The following is a 17,473-nucleotide window of genomic DNA, read 5'->3' on the forward strand; positions in this document are numbered from 1 at the left end:
TGCTTCCCCCGCTGGCCCTTCCCTTCCCCTTCCTTCCCCAGCCACCCTCCCCCTCCCCCTCCCCCTCCGGCCTCCCCTAGCTGCGATCTGGTCACGCAGCTCCCTTCCCTCTCCCCCTTTGCGATCTGGTCGCGCGACCAGATCTGTCAAAGGGGGAGGGGGAGGGTGGCGGGGGAGGCAGAGAGGAAGAGGAGAGGGGGGAGGGAGAAAAAAAAAAAAAAGAGCTTCAGCGACCAGATCGGGCAAAGGGGGAAGGGGAGGGTGGTGGGGGAGGCAGAGTCGAAGAGGGGAGAGAGGAGGGAGAGAAAAAAAGAGGACCACTAGAACTGGTGTCCGGAATAGTGATAGGCGCCGGAAGTGGTGGTGGAGGTGGTCGCTGGCGCCGGAGGACGTGGTGGGTTGGGTGGGGGAGGAAAAAGAAAAAAAGTTGAAGGGAAAGTTTTTTGTGTATTTTTGAAGTGTGTTAGGTTAAAAACTTTGATAAGTTTTTTGAGATTCCTGTAGCAAAAGTTGTTAAAAAACTAGTTTTATACAAACTTGATAAAAAACCAAGCTTCCAAACAGGGCCTTAATTTTAATTTATCAATTTATCACTGTAATTTCTAATAAAATTAATTTCTCATAAAACTAATTACATAATTAAGTAATAAAAATTTAAATAAATAATTTCAAACCAAATCTAAAATAAATTAAACACCGTAAAAGTGTTTTATCCCAAACAAAATATAAAATAAATTAAAAAATAATATAATATATTATTTGTCCAAATATAATAATTTTAACTTCACACAAATTAAATAAATTTATTTAGGATTAAGTAATTAATGCCTTTGAAAAAAAAGAATAACTTAGTTTAGTTAGATAAAATAATTTTTATATTTATTAAATTATTTTTAATTCCTAAACTGGTCATATCAGGTCACCCACGGGTTGACTCGAAATCGACCTGTTTTCTTTTCGGGTTCATCAGGTTCGACCCGATTCTGACCCTAACCTCTGAAATCTCAACCCAAACCCATAAATTTCGTGTTAGGTTCATGTCGTGTTTTTAAGTCGTGTCGAAAATTGCTATCCCTACTTCTACGATTTTACTGAGAGGAGGGGAAAAATAAAAAAAATCTCCCGTGTCCGCGCAAGCACCCTATATTTCCTCCTCCTACAAACCCCCATTTATTTTTCTCTCACTACGTTTTCCCCAAAAGACAGCAGCACGCCATCTCTGTCTCTTTGTCTCTCCTCTGGAAGTTTAGCTGCACAAAGCCGGCGTTTCACATACCCAAATTCACCCCCGGCCCCCAAGGAAGAAAAAAAAAGAAGAACTTGTTGTGGTACAGAACCAGTATAGAGACTGAGGGGGAAGCTGAAGTAATCAGAATCACGTTAAAATTGACACTCACGATTGAATTGAACTCAAATGATCCTTACTGATTTTTATTGATGAACTTCAAATAGGGATACAGAATTGGATTTGGCGGGAAAGGGGAGAAGGGGAAAAAGAATGCAGGAAAATTGAAGAAGAAGACAAACAGAGGGGATATTCCCACTCTGATTTAATGACAAATCTTGACAAAAAGCTCCCTAACTATTACATAATCGAATCATTTATAGAAAACTATCCTAACTAACTTTTTTCCATAGCTAATAAGCAAATGACACGTGTAATGAGAATCTTCAAGTTGTCTGGACCTCAGCTACCACAAGGACAGCATGAACCCAGAACGGGCGTGCTTTCTTGGTCACGCCTTCGCTATCCCTTCCCACGCCTTCTCCTTTTGTGTATGGTTACTTGTTGGCTTTGTTTGTCCACGCCTTCCCATGTCCCCTCTTTGCCATTTCCACGTCTTTCCTTATCCACCTTTCACGCCTTCCTTTCCCCAGCTTCCTACTTCATTACAGAACTAAATTACACTACTTCGCCTCTGCACCGATCAGGTTAGTCTTGTGTGTTTTTTTTTAAATAGCACAGATAATTCATATTTCTCTTCAATTTTACTTAATTCTATCAGATCTACTTCTGCTGAAGTTTGAATTTTTGACTTGTGTTTTTTTGGGAGTATTTATGGATAATTGTTGTTGAATCTTGGCAGGGGATTGAATTGTGAAGAGTAAGAAGTAGGGGGAAAAAGTTTGATTTGAATTGAATTTGGTTGGAACGTTGAGGTGTTGGAAATGTCGAGTCGGAAGGAGGATGAAAAGAATGAGCGGATTATACGGAATTTGCTCAAGTTACCCGATAATCGGAGGTGTATTAACTGTAATAGCTTGGTATGCTCATCTTTTTTTTCTTCTTTTTGATCTATTTTCCGTGAACTTTTGTTTTGTTGTTTGATAATTTTCTTACCCAATTTCGTTGCCTGTGCTGCACTGAAGTACAGTTTTTGTTTTGAATTTTGATTATTACTTGCGGGTTTCGAGGATAATGATATATTTGGTGTATTTGAGTTGGATAATGTTTGATTAGTTATTTCTATTTTTAGTTAGCTGGTGACGGGAAAAGGCTCCCCCCCCCCCCCCCCCCCAAACAAAAAAAAAACACCACCCCACCACACAAACTCCCCCCTCCCCACACACACACACACACAACACCCAAAAAAAGGATGGGCGGTTGGTTAAAGGAAATTGAATTGGGTCGATTAAATGTTTGCAATTACATTTTTGGCTATTAGGCTACTGATCTAGCTAACGTTAAGGAGACGTTTCTATAGCAGCTAAACAGCTACTGAAAATGTTTTGGATAACATTTTGTGTCTGTCAGATATTGGCCTTCGGGTAGTCAATGGATTTCTTGCTTGCTGTGCTATAGATTCTTATTCTTTTAGGTAATCAGGAATTTCTCATTAAAGTACTAATTTCTTGTTTCTAATGTCTAGCAAAAGGACATTAAGATTATCGATGAGTTTTCAGTCCAATTCAATTGGCTGTCTTCAAATGACTTGGGCAAAATTATCATGAGCAGAAGAAAAGAATGGCCATAAAGTTAAAAAATTGTCTTTCCTGTCGTAGGGGTCAAAATCTGGCAATAATGCTTCATTTGCATTTCTTATGTTTTCCATGGTAACTTTGCAATTGTGCATACAGTAACTACCTTTATCACGTAATATGGTTCCTATTTCTAGTCCTTCAAAAATTTTCATCTACAACCTGTTTGGATATCTGACTCATATCTCAAGCTCTGAGACCTTGGACATGAAGCTAAGGTGGATTTTGGGTTGAACCATCCAGTTTCCATTGCTTAAGTAGTCTTGGGGTGCTGATTAAGAAACATAACAGGGTATTGGGCAAAATGCATTCTTAATTTAAGACATCCAGAAATATGCTAAAGGATGTAAATCTGTATTGCATTTACCATTTGTGGTTGAGCAAAAGGAACATTTTGGTTTGACAGTTATAACTGTATCTAAATGGTGTTCATTTCCACTATATTTTAGCCTGTTGTGTGGTTAATTTGCATATAAGACTATTGGCTACCATGAGTTGATAGCAGGATCTATACTATATATAAAGGGAGAGCCTTTAAGTTTGGCGGAAATTTTTTTTGTCATCTTTTAGATTTCCACTTTTACCCTCACAATCACTTAAATGTACCTCCATATTGCCGACCAACTTAACCACAATTAACTTTCACCCTAATTATCTAAATATATATATGGCATGTATAACTACCTACAAACATTGTAACCAACAAGTTAATTAAAATTCTGTTCAGAAAAACTAATTTTTTTGACAAATATTGAAAAAACTATTAAAAGATGAAAATTTACTCTTTTCATATGTGAAAATTTTACACTAAGTCCTTCCGTGGATTGTTCCTAAATTGCACACACATCGGGTGTGCCCTTATCACTAGCATAGAAAATACATGTTGCTGATGTTTTGATGTCCTCACCATAAACTTAAGCATATTGAAGCTAAGAGTGAAAAAGACAACTGATTTTGATCTTGTATGGTCTAGGGTATGGGTCTTGACTAGCTGCAGAAATGGTATTCCTACTTTATGAGCAACGTTAAGTTGATATTACTTTGAAAATTTTATTTTATTTTGTAGGAAGGGTAGTTTTCTTTTTCGATATTTCATAAATTATTTGATGATTGATCTCTTTTGAGCAATCTGTCTTTAAAAACTAGTAGTTTCCTTTTGAACTTTGGATATATTTTAGAAAAGTAGTTTTTCTCATTCTGAACTTAGATATACTTAGATAATAATGGAGTGGATATTTAAGTATCTGCTATTCCATTTGAGTGTCTGTAAAGCGTAAACTGCTTTTGAAAATCTGATGCCTTAATTTTGTGATGCAACTATCTTGTACATTCCACAAGTTGATATCATTCTTTCTGATTGGAGAACGATCTATTTGTTGTTTGTCATTTGATTGGAGGTTGCTTATTAAAGGTTCCAGAGTATCATATGCACTTGCATTTTTGGTTATTTCTCTCTTAAGCTTTTTCTGAAGAATTATATCTTTTCTGTTTTATTATTTAATTTAGTATCATCTGGGCAGAAACTGAGAAAAATTTCTCTTTCGAGAAGAAAATCCTCAGGTTTGGAATATGAAACAATTTCTTCTGAGAAGAAAATCTGAGATTAGGAAACATAGTTCAATCCTGCTTGGTATGATCTTGATTACTCATTGTTGATCGTTTAATTTCTTGACAATAGAGTTGTTATCAAACTTTGAACACTAATGCAATGAAACTTTTAATATATTGAAAATAGTTGCTACTTGATGCAGTGAATTAGACAAAGCCTCTTTTGGAACTTCGTCACTTGATTTAAGTTCTTCATGTGAAATTTAATTTTGAACTTTGAGCTTAATTGCTAGATGCTCTATTTTATTAGTTCAAAATGCAAGTGATTTCTGTTTTATCAATATGATCTAGTAAATTGAGAACTGATTTACGAATATGATTTATGTTGCAAATGACTTGGTTTCTTCCAACAGGGGCCTCAATATGTCTGCGTTAACTTCTGGACATTTGTCTGCACAAACTGCAGTGGGATACAGTAAGTGCAATATGAGTAACTCCCTCATTTTATCAATGTTGATCTTTAATGCTTGCCTCTTATCTCAACTAATTTGGTCTTTAAGAATTTTCATTATGTTAAAGAGTCCTCTTAGTGCTATTAGCTTGTTTACCTAAAATTACATTTAAATTTGCTTTCAGTCGCGAGTTTACCCATAGAGTGAAGTCAATATCTATGGCTAAATTCACTTCACAAGAAGTTAGTGCTCTTCAAGGGGCAGGAAATGCGGTAAGACTTAATAGGCTCCTGTTTAAGGTCTTAGAAGTCTATGTGATGATTACAAGTGTTTTTTAAGTTTAACATATTCACTTCTTTTCTTTATTCATAGAGTGCAAAAGAAATTTATCTTAAGGAATGGGATCCACATCGTCAATCTCTTCCGGATGGCAGGTTAGCAGACATTGTTCTTTTTTTTTTTTTTCCAAAAAAAAAATAAAAATTAACAACTACAAGTTACCCTAATTCTTGTTTTCTTTGCCAGTAATGTGGAAAGGCTTCGAGATTTCATTAAACATGTTTATGTAGAAAGGAGATATTCCGGTGAAAGGATCTTTGAGAAGCCTCCAAGGGTGAAGGTGGTTTATACGTTGATTCTTAGTTTAATTTTTCAAATTGTTATTTATATAATGGCTTTATTTGCTCTCAAGTATGAATCTTACTACATCCAGAGAAAAGTCTAGTGTCTATTCCAAAGTTGCATTGACTTCTATAAGTTCCAAAACTGCATTTAATTACTCCAGGCGGAAAGCGAGGACTCTCAGGAAAACAGGAGGATAGGTAGTTTCCAGAGTGGTTCTCAAAGCCCACCATATGATGATGAGCATCGTTATAGTGATAGACCGAGTCCAGGTGGAAGAAGTCCAGGGTATGATCAGGATCATCGGCAATATGATAAGAGAAGTCCTGCTCGCACAGAAGTAGTCAATGACTGGCGACGTGAAGATAGATTTGGTAATGGAAGGAGATCGGAGGATATAAGAGTGTCTGATGGAGGTTCTAAGCTTGGTAGTAGGTCGCCAGATCATCAAAGAGATCTCGATGTGTCCAGCCCACCAGTGGTACGACCTGTTAGAGATATTTTGGGAGAGAATGTTTCTCCTCTTCGTGTTCTTGAACCTCCAAAAGCCAATGACCCCAAGTCTGCTGATGTTTCCACACGCACTCAGGTGACAATCAGTATAGCTGCATTCAGATTCAAGCATCCTAATGCTGCTTTGAATGTAACTGGACTTAAAACTACTAACTGGAGCAACAATATATCTGCTTATGCATTGTACAATGTAGTTACAGTTTAAACTAATTGTTGTGCTAATGTGATAACTAAGAAAATCATGCACTTGATTTGACACTCACCAAATTGTCAGTTTTGTGTTCCATTGACAGAACTTTTGAAATACTCTGGTCTTTTGGCATGCTTATGCATAGTCCTCATGATTAACCTAATTATTCTGCCAGCTTGGGCATCTTTTTTCTAGCTTATGCTTTATAAATATGATTACCTAAGCATGTAATTCATGCATTTGCATCATTTATTTTTATCCATTTTATTTGATCTAAGAGTACACTATTTTTCTAAATATGTGGCAGAGAACCGCGTCTTCCAGTAGCTTGGCATCCTCTAATGGGAACCCAGCTGAAATTAAAATTGAAGCTTCATTAATTGATTTTGATGCTGCTCCAGAACTTCCTGTACCTGCACCGGTGCAGCCACAGCAATCGGCTGCAAGTGCATCCATAGCGCAGACAGCAACACCTAGCAGTGATAACTGGGCAAATTTTGATTCTGTGGCTGAGGTGAAAGCATCTCAGCCACGTGTTAACTCCAATCCACTGGAATCTGTACTTTCTCAGCTGTCAGTGCCAGCATCTGTATCTGGTCATGTGGCCGTGACTCCGGGAATTGGTGATGCCTTGCATAATGCCTCCGTAGGCACCTCATCAGCTTTCCCAAGTGTTTCACCTGTTACATCTTTTGGTTTGCCTTTTGGCAATGTTGCTTCCACTTCTGTGGCAGCAAACAACTCCACAGCATCTTCAACAGGTAATCCAGCAGCTGCCCCTGGACCTGTTGCATCACTGCGAATTCCGGCTGGTAATTCATTTGGAAATGCGGTTACTGGAGGACAATGGTTACAACCTCAGCCACATTCTTCGTTCCCTGCTGTTGATGGCCAGCCTTTGTCTCAACCACTCAATCCAGCTTCTGTTGGACCTTCAAGCAATCAGGTACGCCTCATTTTTCCCCTCCTCCCCTGCCCTCCCAAACTGCTAGCTGTTTCATGTGGATATTGCTTTACTTAACATTTAAGCATGGAAAATGTACAGCCATGGAACCCGTTATTTGCACCAAATGCTCAAGTGCTTCCTGGTGCAAATGTACAAGCATCACAAGCTGTTATGAGACCTGGCTTGGATGCCAGTGCCGGTGTTGCTACACAAAACTCTCAGAAAGCAAAGTCTAGTGGCAGAAGGGAACTGCCTGAGGTAAATGAATGCCCCTTTCTGTTCTATGGAGCTCTTATTGAAATTTTTGACATACGTTGACACCTCCTGCTCTGTTTTTTGCCTGCAGGATTTGTTCAGTTTTAGTTATCCAACAATGCCAGTACGAGTTCATGGTTGGCATGGTAGTCCAGCACATGGGATGGGATTTAACATGCAATACAACATGCCAATGGTAGCTTTCAAATCCACAATTTTATGAATTTATTCACTTTGCACGTATAACTCGAATAACCGTCAATCTTAAACGTGGATTGATCCTCTTTTCAGTCCATGCAGCCCACCTTCCCTCGGGCCTCAAAATCGACAAACCCTTTTGATGTCAGCACTGATCCTTCTCCTGCTGCAGCAGCAAGTGAATTCGTTTCTTTTTGACTAATCTGAGTCGTGATTACAGTAAGTGAACTCATTTCTTTTTGAATAATCTGATTCGTGATCACTGTTTGTAATACTTGGTTTGTTATGCGCGCCAGCAGACCCCTCCAACCCCAGAACTAGTGAATAGGTGAAAGAAAAATGGAGAATGGCAGAGGCAGCAACATAGTCTCTTGTCAGAAAAATACGTTCTGCTTGAATGATGTAACTCTATTTAGATATCTGCATAGGAGATCATGACGATAGCACCAGGGTGGTAATGTTTTGGCACTGGGTGCGTTACTGCTTTGTTTCATCCATTGGAAAAGCCTGGTTAATTGTTTTCGTGATTGAAGCAAGTCCATATCTAGTATGGTTTAGATTAATCTCTCACATTAATTTACCTTAGATAGAACTATATGTGATAGCTGAAGCTAAAGTTGAAAAAGCGTTTGGTCCTTTTCTTGCTTATTGCAATGCCAGGTCTCTCATTTTATGGTGCTGGAGCTTATTAACTGTCTGATGTCGAGTTACCTGCTTTTACTTATATTTTTTCCCTATGGCTTCATGGTAAGTAGGCGTCTTGTGTAGTGGCATTCCTCATATTTGTGTTTAGATTTAATAAAATCGTATTCTGCATTACACAGTTTCCCTCAATGGCACCATTGCAAGGTGCATTACCACCCTTGGCGGCTCCTGCAGGCCTTCTTCAAACTTCCAGTCTTGGTGCCCCTTTGGCCCATCCATCAGCACTGCTACCTAATGGACCTCCTTATGCATCTATTTTGCCTTCAAGTAATTTGATGTCTTCTGGTTTGGTTTATGCCTTTTTATTCTGTAACCACATATAAGATACCCCTTATCTTAGAAATGTTGTAATATATACCTGGGACTTCTGCAGCTACAAACCGGATGCAGCTGCTGCCTGGTAACATGCCACCAAGGTACCTTTTGTTTTTATAAATTCTTCCAGTCTTCAGGCTTAAACAGTGATCTCCATTTCTACTAAAGGATGCGTAATCATATGTTCTAAAGTCAGTGGCGGTTACTGCAGAATTTCATCTAGAAGAATTAAGTAATTTGGTATTTAGCTCTAGAATAAGTTCTCTATTTAAGGTATTTTCGGGTTTTAAAGTGGATTTATATAAGTTGACTTATTTGTTTCTTCTAATGTAAATCGTTGGTACCTGACTTAGTCTGGATAGGTTTTTTCTTTTTGTTTTTTAATGTGTCATGCTTAAATCACTTGGAATTCTTGCAGGCCACATGGACAAGTTAGTTATGGCATTGAGAGTGGTGCTTTTGGACCTCTAAGTTCAAATCAGCAGCTGAGTGTGTTACAGTCAGTACCTGCTGCACCAAATACCTTCTCTTCTATTGGAAGGAACCCATTTGGGTGATTGGGAGAAATAGCCCTGGTGAATGTTTTTGATGCATCGACGTGTTGCTTCTTTTTAATAGTTCGGTGGAAGTTTTGGTTCCTTGTAGCCTAATTATATGATGATGAGGCGTGTTGCATCCACACCAAGTTGAAGTTCAATAATCCTCTCTAATGTGTTGCTGTAATGATGCTATAGTCAGAAATTGGGAGCGGCTTATTGTCGGAAAGGGATTGAGCAGCTCCTGCCGATTGTTTTGTGCTTGATTGGAAAGAGTTGCATGCTGCTATAGCGAGGTGCATTTTGAAAATTTTCTTGCCTTTTTTTTTTGTACTAGTCATCGAGAACTTTTGTTGGTGAGAAATTCCTTCTCTTTTTCTCCCAGTTGGGTTAGTGGAGTAATTGTACGAGAGCATGCAGACACTAGAGTAGCACATTATATGTATTCTGGTATGAGTGTGTTCAATGTTCATATCTGCATCAAATAAGCTTGTACAGCTGATTTTTTTCCCCCTTTTTTGTCTGGTGATAATGTGATATGAATTTATGTAGTTGTGGGGAAGATTAATGACCTTTAGGAGGTGTTTGGGAAGTGGGTACGAGCATTAGGAATAGGTTTTGGATTCATGTTTATTTTGGACAATGGGATTGAATCAATGCTGTATAAAAGGTTCTTTCTATGGGTTATTATAATTAACTACTACAATAAAGAATTTCACATCTGATTACCCGCCTATAATTTACGTTTGTCCAAAAAAAAAAGGAAAAGGAAAAAAAATAAAATGAACAACAAGAAAGACCGTATCCTCGAAAAAAAAGGGGGAAAACTCAGAAAAATAACAGAGAATGATGTCCGTTTGATGTTCTGGTTCCCTTTTTCTACTCCTCTTTCTTCTCTTTGAACTGTCTTTGATTTCTAATTTTATTGTCGCTAATATTCGATCTGGGTTTTTGCATGGTAATTGCGATCAAACAACATGGGAGGGTTTAATGGTAATGTTAGAGAGGCAGTGGCGGTTGAGTGTTGTGATCTGAGGAGTGCTTTAGATGTTTTTAATTTGGGATCGTCAACGGAAAATGGATACATTAATAAACTTGGGGGGCCAAATTTTGGTTTAAAACTCATGGGGTACCAAAATTTTGGTTTACTACTCATGGGCAAATGGCGAATTTTGGTTTACTACTCATGGGGTACCAAAATTTTGGTTTACTACTCATGGGCTTAATGGCGAAATTAAACTCATGGGCAAATTTTGGTTTACTACTCATGTGCTTTAGATGTTTTTTTTTTTTAATAAAATCAATTTATATCTTTAATTTTTATTTTAGCCAATCTAATTCTCAAACTTCAAATTTGTACCTGCTTTGATCCCTTTAAAGTGGCGCTGCCAAATTTTATCGTGACAAAAACCAGCAACTAATCAAGGCAATTATAGAAACTACAAGCCAGGTTCCAATTAAAAAAAGAAGAAAGTAAAAACTTTCCAACAAACAAGGCAGAAAACAGATTTTCCATTAAGCTTGGGACGAAAACATAAATCGTCATTGTTTCCCCAAGACAAGCATCCATTTTCAATGATTCCTTTTATCATTTTTATTTGTCTTTTATTCACAGTCTATACTACTACTTACATTGAAAATTAACCAATCGCTTTTGCACAGCCGAACGACAAGAACAATTTACCCTAACTACCAACACACACATATATATATATATATATATATATATTTCTGTTAACACAAGTATAATTGACACATATATTTCACAGTCCATATATATATTTCACAGTTAACATATAGTTAACATATATATATTTCACAGTCCATGTTTTTAAACTCGGACCGGGTAGGACGGTCCGACCGGTTGAACCGGGAACCGGCCAAGTGCCCGGTCCGAGCTATCTTAAAACTCGGATTGGTCAAGACTCGGTCAAATCCGGTCAAACCTAAAGAACCCGTACGAACCGGGTTTTTTTATTCTCCATTTTTAAATTCTTTTTTACCTTCCTTCCTGACCTCTTAACTCCAAATCCTTGTGAGCTCTCCCTCCTCTGCAAATCCATTTTCACTCTTTGACTTCAATTCAAGCATGAAAAATCAATGTTTTACCTCTTTTTTTAAATAAGATATAATCTTAGATCTTGTATTCAAAAGAAAAAAAAAAGACCCAAAAATGCAAAAAAGAGCGTGGAGAAGAGAACAGTTTGCAGAAATCAGATAAAAGCATGATATTTCACGGGTTTGAGAACAAATAACTAATAAAATAATAATGAAAATGAAATTAAAAAAAAAAAAAAAAGAAGAAGAAGAAAGGAGTCGCAGAATGGCGTGGAAGATGAAGAAAGGAGTTGAAGGAAGATGAAATGACCTATGGGATACTTACAAACCCATAAGCTCCATACCCAAATGACAAGTCAAAGAGAAAAACAAGAATCATCACAGTTTGACATCATACTAGAAGATAAAGAAGAAGATAATGATGATGGTAATAATCTTGATGCAAGGAAAGAGTTAAATAATAAGTGGAAGGCAATCTTGCACTTTATAGACCGTGAACTGCTTTACTCTTTCTCGCACTAGAAGACAATTTCTCCATACCAACACGGCTTGCGAGAAAGGAAGAAACAAGTTTGCATTTTTTTTTGGATATTTTTATCCCTTCACAAATATTCCCTCACTCTACATATCCTTGTAACCGAATGATTCACCTGTAAAAATCGATAAAATGACTCCACTGGTACGTTTATATGAATTTAGTGACCTTTTTAGCCACAAAAAATATTTGATGACCAAAAAGTGCCATTTTGAATAGTTTAATGATCATCTCAGCCATTCACTCTTTCTTTTACAGATGTAGGATATTCTGTTTGATGTTCGAAACTTGGGCTTGTCTTTTGGCTGCAATGACCAAGAGAGCGTCACTTTCAAGATTGCACTCGCAAAACATGCATTTCAACATATCAAGCCCGAGAAACTTTTTCATATGCCACAAATAGAAAATGTCAAAAAGCTTTCTGAATGCACGGCAAGGATTCTAGATCTTCTACAAGCACCGGCCGGTTGTATGGTGAGTAAAGACATCAACAAAATAGATGTAGATACAAAGATAATAACTTGCAAAAACACAAACAAATTTTGACACATATTGAAAATTGTCCCAAAATCATCCACCCAAGTTCAAATTAAACCCCCATCATTGTGTGCACCGGCACCATACAGCCAAACCTGCAACTCTACGAGCCCCCAATCCATGGGAAAAACAGTTCCACTGCTTTGTGCCAGAAAATGCGGCTTTTGCTTCACTAAAAGTTATAAAGTACTTATATATTATTTTAAATAGCATCTAATATAACAGGATCCATCCATAAAACCAACAGGCGATATTAAAATCCTAGAACATAACAGAACAATGCATGTCCTACAATAAACAACTGAGAAAGCTCCAATTAGAGTGTTTCTTAGTGCAATAATCCACACCATTCCCTCGCTCAGGAAGCCATTAGGAAAACATGCTATCAGTCAAGGGTAATGATGCCAACCGATCAGCAACATGGCTTGAAAGCTCTTCAATCAAAACATTCCCCATGGGCGGCAATGCATCTGTCCCACAATCAGTAGACGCACCAGCAGTAGACGCACCAGCAGTAGACGCACCAGCAGCATCCACTTTCGCAATCTGCTGCAGCAATTTTCCTTGCACCATATGAATTTGATTCCCTTGCTCAAACACAAGATTTTGAATGTTTTTAAAAAATTATCTATAATTTTGCCCACTAATTCCTGCTTCACCCTCCTTGTCATTCTCAAGCTAGAGGAACACACAGCACTTATTTTGAACCCTCCAACTCAACTCTTCTTCTAATTTCTTTAAAGTGGTTTCTTCCATGTTCCATCTAATGACCAAGAATATGCAGAAGATGCTATTCAACATTTTGGCAAGAATTGAGTAAAAGGACATGCATATATCTTGTCATACAGAAGCTCTACCTTTTTCACCTTTTCTCTCTTACTACATGAGGCTGCCTGATGATGAAAGGGTGGTTCAGTAACAGCAACAACTTCGACTTTTACAGACCAAGAAATAATTAGCAAAATTCACTGTCAACGGAGTATTCTCCTCCATTCTTTTAGACTTTTCTGTTAGTGTGATTCTATCCGATGATTTTGCATTGCAATGAATTGCAAAAAAAGAAATCATTGACTCGACAAAGTATATGTTGAACCTTTAACTTCTACAAGAATATTTCCAAGAGAAATTTGAATTTGTGTTCCAAACAATTTAAGGTAAAAAAAGAAATTAGAATAAAGAGAGACATTCACCAGACTTTCAGAATACAGCACTTACTATTGCAAGGAAAAGAAAAGGAATCCATACACGATCACATAGATGCGTGATTTTCAGTCAACAAAGAGACACGATACAGACCTTGCTTGCACCCGTGTTTATCTGTTGAGCAAGCACATTCCGAACAGCACAAACCACGTCAGCTGCATCTTGTGAATAACCATCACAGGGTTTTGCACTGTCCAGCCCAAAAATTTTCTTCTCAGGGTCTAGATAATAAGGTTCCACACGCAGGCTCACTCCAAGCGCTTCATAGCCATTCATCTCCTCAATAGCTGCTCGACAAGGTTCATCACTGTCAAATTGAACAAAGCCATAGTCGGCTGATTGACCATCAGGACGTCTTGGGATATTGATATACCAAATCTTTCCGTATTTCAAAAATAGGAATTCCAAAAGTTCAATGTCAGCCCAGTCTGGCAAGTTCTGCAAAAAGGTGAGGATTAAGAAAAAAAAAAAAAGAAGGGCAAAGCAATTCCAAGAAATAGTTAGAAAAACTCACAAAGGCTACAAAGTTTTGAAAAAGTAAAAGAAATAAAAAAAGGAAAGTACAGTACCCTCACAAACAACGTGTCAGGAACCAGCCCAGTCATTTTAGTACATGGATGACAATCCATCATTTGGATAGGCCTTCCGTGGAGGGTAGCAGAGGCCAGCTTGTTCATTGCCAAATCAGCTGTCATCATTATGGTAAAACAGTAGGGAAAAAATAATTACACATAGCACTTTGAAGGATTGGAATAAAACTAAATACTATGACAAAAACATGCTTTGCTATTGCAAGCAATCTCTTATGCTTTTGAAGAGAATTGCAAAATGAAACATAATATAAAAGCAAAGCACGGATCTGAACTGCAATTAGGAAAACAATATTCAAGGAAAAAAGCCATGGTCGATAAGCTGCATATGGAATAAATATCTTTTTAGAGCCGTTCTTTCATACCTTAAATCAATCCTTACGTTAAAATGGAAGAAAACAAGGAAAGTGGGAATGCACAAGCTCCGAAAGGGGATTAAGAAGGCGAGGATTGAACTCTCGTTCCAATGGACCAGGCGATATTCAATAAAACAGAAGCCACATTGAACCCACCCCGCACACAATAATTGGTTCCCACACATCAAAATAATGTTGTAACAGTTATCATAGATGATATATTTTGGTTAAATGAAAAATGCTCCTTGTACGTTAATCACTGATCACCTTGATCAAGGATCTCTCTGACAAGGGAAAAAAAACTTAAATTGCCATGTGATCCCATTCTAAGGAGGCACCACTGAAAGAAGAGACTTAAATATTTCATCACTCTTAGATACTGAGACAAAAGACAGACACTTGCATGACAATAAATTCCTGGCACGTACTAAATCAAGGAAGGTCCCAACTACAGCTCGCCTATATGCAAGAATAATCGGGAATCTTTTCCAATTTCTGACTTCAGAAAGAGAAACAGGTATTCGCTCTTCAACTAAAGTCCTAGTACGATAATCCATTCCTCAAAAATCATAATCTATTTCCACAAACGACAGACATGGTTCAACAGTTGGCAATCACTCGTTCATGACACAATTGGTCTGCTTTAAAAACGCCAAAGATGGGGGAAAAGGGTTAGGCAGAAGTTTATCTAAATAGATTTGCAACAAGAGACATGAACAATCAGAAATTCCTCAAAGGCCAACCTTATAATGAATTTTGCAACTACAGATATGAATCACACGAAGCAGCTATAAAGCAAAGGAAAAAAATTTCATCAACAGCAGGATGTCAACAAAACTGACCATGTTCTTTCTTCGCAAAGGAAACCAGGGCATAGCGGCCAATTATGGAGTCACAGAAAATCTCAGTCCTAATCGCGACACACACGAGGAAGAGGCGATGAACATCCGCTCCCGTCACGGTATCGGCCAAAGTCCAAACATAAAGCGCCGGCAGCCCAAAACCAGACGATCGAAGACCAGTCATCTTCTGCCGCACTCGATCTCCTCCCCGATGTCTACTCGCTTGGTTTGTGTACTCGTTTTGAACCAATCCCTAATTCTCTCGTTTCTATTCTTCTACAGGATTCCTATTCTATGTAAGTACGCTGTTTTGGGTTTCGACTTATAGAGTTATAGGAAAATCGCATACCGACGGAGAGGGACGGTAATTGGGCTTCATAAATAGTAATTCTTACTAATAACACAGTAAATTTGATTCAGGATCAAAATTTACTATTTTTTGGAATACATGTATAATTTTACATTAAAATCTTATCTCAAATTAGTATTAGGAAGTTTATTTGAAATAATGATAAGATATTTTATTAATGATTCAAACTTAGTACCTTAGTTAGTAAGTACTCATAACATACCTATATAATAAATGATTATAGGTATAATTTAAAATTTTTTTGTATTTATATATTTTAAAATACTATGAAAAGTAGTTTCACTTTTCAGATAACCTTGTAAAATATGTAATAAAATTTGTCTTATTATAAGTTTTTAATTATTTTCAATTTTTGAAAAGTTTAAAAGTTTGAATAACAATAACAACAAATCTTCTTAGTTACATGTAGAATATCATTTGTTTCTATATCACACTTTTTATAATTTAACACCTATGAATATAATAAGATAATAAAGTTTTAATAAATTTACATCTGGGACATAAGAATTAATAAGAGTTAAAACCCAAACAAAATGAGAAATAGTATAACAATAAAAATGACAAAATTGGTATAACGGTTAATATAAGAAAATTAGTATGATTTGGACTTTTTTCCTTGAGAGATTGTTCATAAAAATGAGATCCAACAATTAAATGAAAACCACTTGCACATATAATCTATTGTATAATTTAAATTAAATTCAGTTCACGTATAAAACGGTCTTAAAATAATTAGCGCACTGTGATGCAATGTTAATTTAATAACAATTTTTTTTTTTTTGCTGAAAGTCTCAAATATCCATGTCATACATATGAGGGATATTTTACCATATTTGTGTCCAATTGTAAGCACAAATTTCGTTGCCCAAAATTAAAGACATGAAAACTTGCACAAATATCAAATTTATTAAATCAAATAATAAGAGAGTTACAATCTCTAAAAATTCTTTTTCTTTTGATAATTACAAGTGCTAAAAATTCTTGAATCAAAGAAATTAATCCCCTAATTCTTCTCTTCAAAAGCACTCCTAATTAAAGCATAATAAAATCAAGTTTTTTTAACTTTTTAATGTAGTAGTTATGTTTACTAAAAAAATTAGTAAACCATTCCTACAATGCATTGCTTCTCCTGAAAGTACTAATATTTTGTAAATAAATTGAAATAATTTTGTAAAAGATTTTATGCATTGTCACTAATATGATCAAGAGAATTTTGCAACTTTAAAATATAAATAGAAAGAAAGGAAAATGGTATGAGTATAAAGGTGACCAAATGTAAGATATATATCACATCATGTGTTTAGATATGATTTGTTAAGTAATCAATAATTTAGTCCTGGTCAATATATGATGCATATTGATTTCTTATAAATAAAAATATAATTTAGCAATTATGCATTAACAGAATTCGTATTTTGAATGCAATCAATTGAGCACCTATTTCCTTTTTTTAAGTAGCTATTATTTATTTTATTACTTAGGTTATGTATTTACATTTAAAATAACAACAATAGCTTATCAATCCTCAGACCAATAGAACGTCAATTATTGTTAACTAAACTAATTTTATATTGATAAAAATTAGTCTAGAAAATAAAATGTTAATAGCAACAATTGGTAAAAAATAGCAATCTTTTAATTTTGGGACAATAAAAAATAAGTTCCCAAAATATTTCACTTTTATTTTTAAAAAAATCTCAACTTATTAATTAAATTCAAAATGA

The 17,473-nt window shown here is 36.4% G+C and overlaps 2 protein-coding genes across 11 annotated transcripts; one reads left to right on the plus strand and one right to left on the minus strand.

The window, feature by feature from the left end:
- The first annotated feature begins 1,715 nt into the window (after positions 1-1,715).
- Positions 1,716-9,951, plus strand: LOC113694534 (uncharacterized). Of its 3 annotated transcripts, XR_011816843.1 has the most exons (14): positions 1,717-1,932; positions 2,088-2,265; positions 4,941-5,002; positions 5,164-5,251; positions 5,352-5,413; positions 5,505-5,598; positions 5,764-6,189; positions 6,611-7,249; positions 7,349-7,507; positions 7,596-7,700; positions 7,796-7,921; positions 8,527-8,674; positions 8,781-8,823; positions 9,141-9,951. XR_011816843.1 is itself a non-coding variant. In XM_072054876.1 (12 exons), the coding sequence occupies exons 2-11, from the start codon at positions 2,170-2,172 to the stop codon at positions 7,898-7,900; spliced, it is 1,836 nt and encodes a 611-aa protein (XP_071910977.1). In that variant the 5' UTR covers positions 1,716-1,932; positions 2,088-2,169; the 3' UTR covers positions 7,901-7,921; positions 8,002-8,485. The 3 variants fall into 3 exon arrangements, 1 of the variants encoding a protein (XP_071910977.1); XR_011816844.1 differs by lacking the exons at positions 1,717-1,932; positions 2,088-2,265 and adding an exon at positions 3,673-3,981; XM_072054876.1 differs by lacking the exons at positions 8,527-8,674; positions 8,781-8,823; positions 9,141-9,951 and adding an exon at positions 8,002-8,485 and having other exon boundaries at positions 1,716-1,932.
- A 2,616-nt stretch (positions 9,952-12,567) lies between these two features.
- On the minus strand, positions 12,568-15,692 carry LOC113694536 (polyadenylate-binding protein 8). 8 transcript variants are annotated; one of them, XR_011816846.1, is made up of 5 exons: positions 15,380-15,692; positions 14,161-14,279; positions 13,604-14,029; positions 13,246-13,281; positions 13,023-13,151 (listed from the first exon to the last, which is right to left on the minus strand). XR_011816846.1 is itself a non-coding variant. In XM_027213371.2 (5 exons), exons 1-5 carry the CDS (start codon positions 15,561-15,563, stop codon positions 13,086-13,088), a joined length of 750 nt encoding a protein of 249 aa, XP_027069172.2. In that variant the 5' UTR covers positions 15,564-15,692; the 3' UTR covers positions 13,023-13,085. The 8 variants fall into 8 exon arrangements, 5 of the variants coding, with proteins under 5 accessions (XP_027069171.2, XP_027069170.2, XP_071910979.1 ...); XM_027213371.2 differs by having other exon boundaries at positions 13,685-14,029; XM_027213370.2 differs by lacking the exons at positions 13,023-13,151; positions 13,246-13,281 and adding an exon at positions 12,568-12,934 and having other exon boundaries at positions 13,685-14,029.
- Positions 15,693-17,473: the final 1,781 nt, after the last annotated feature.

The sequence above is a fragment of the Coffea arabica genome, chromosome 6e, assembly GCF_036785885.1.
Source record: "Coffea arabica cultivar ET-39 chromosome 6e, Coffea Arabica ET-39 HiFi, whole genome shotgun sequence".
NCBI classification, from domain to species: domain Eukaryota; kingdom Viridiplantae; phylum Streptophyta; class Magnoliopsida; order Gentianales; family Rubiaceae; genus Coffea; species Coffea arabica.

Bases quoted from the DNA above. Each gene is read 5' to 3' on its own strand.
- LOC113694536 (XM_027213369.2), bottom strand. From the start codon at position 15,563: ATGACTGGTCTTCGATCGTCTGGTTTTGGGCTGCCGGCGCTTTATGTT. The intron at 14,280-15,379 runs GTCAGTTTTGTT...TAATGATGACAG, and splicing joins CTTTGCGAAGAAAGAACATG to CTGATTTGGCAATGAACAAG. The intron at 12,938-13,684 runs GTCTGTATCGTG...AAATTGCTGCAG, and splicing joins TAAACACGGGTGCAAGCAAG to CAGATTGCGAAAGTGGATGC.
- LOC113694534 (XM_072054876.1), top strand. From the start codon at position 2,170: ATGTCGAGTCGGAAGGAGGATGAAAAGAATGAGCGGATTATACGGAAT. The intron at 2,266-4,940 runs GTATGCTCATCT...TTCTTCCAACAG, and splicing joins GTATTAACTGTAATAGCTTG to GGGCCTCAATATGTCTGCGT. The intron at 5,252-5,351 runs GTAAGACTTAAT...CTTTATTCATAG, and splicing joins TTCAAGGGGCAGGAAATGCG to AGTGCAAAAGAAATTTATCT.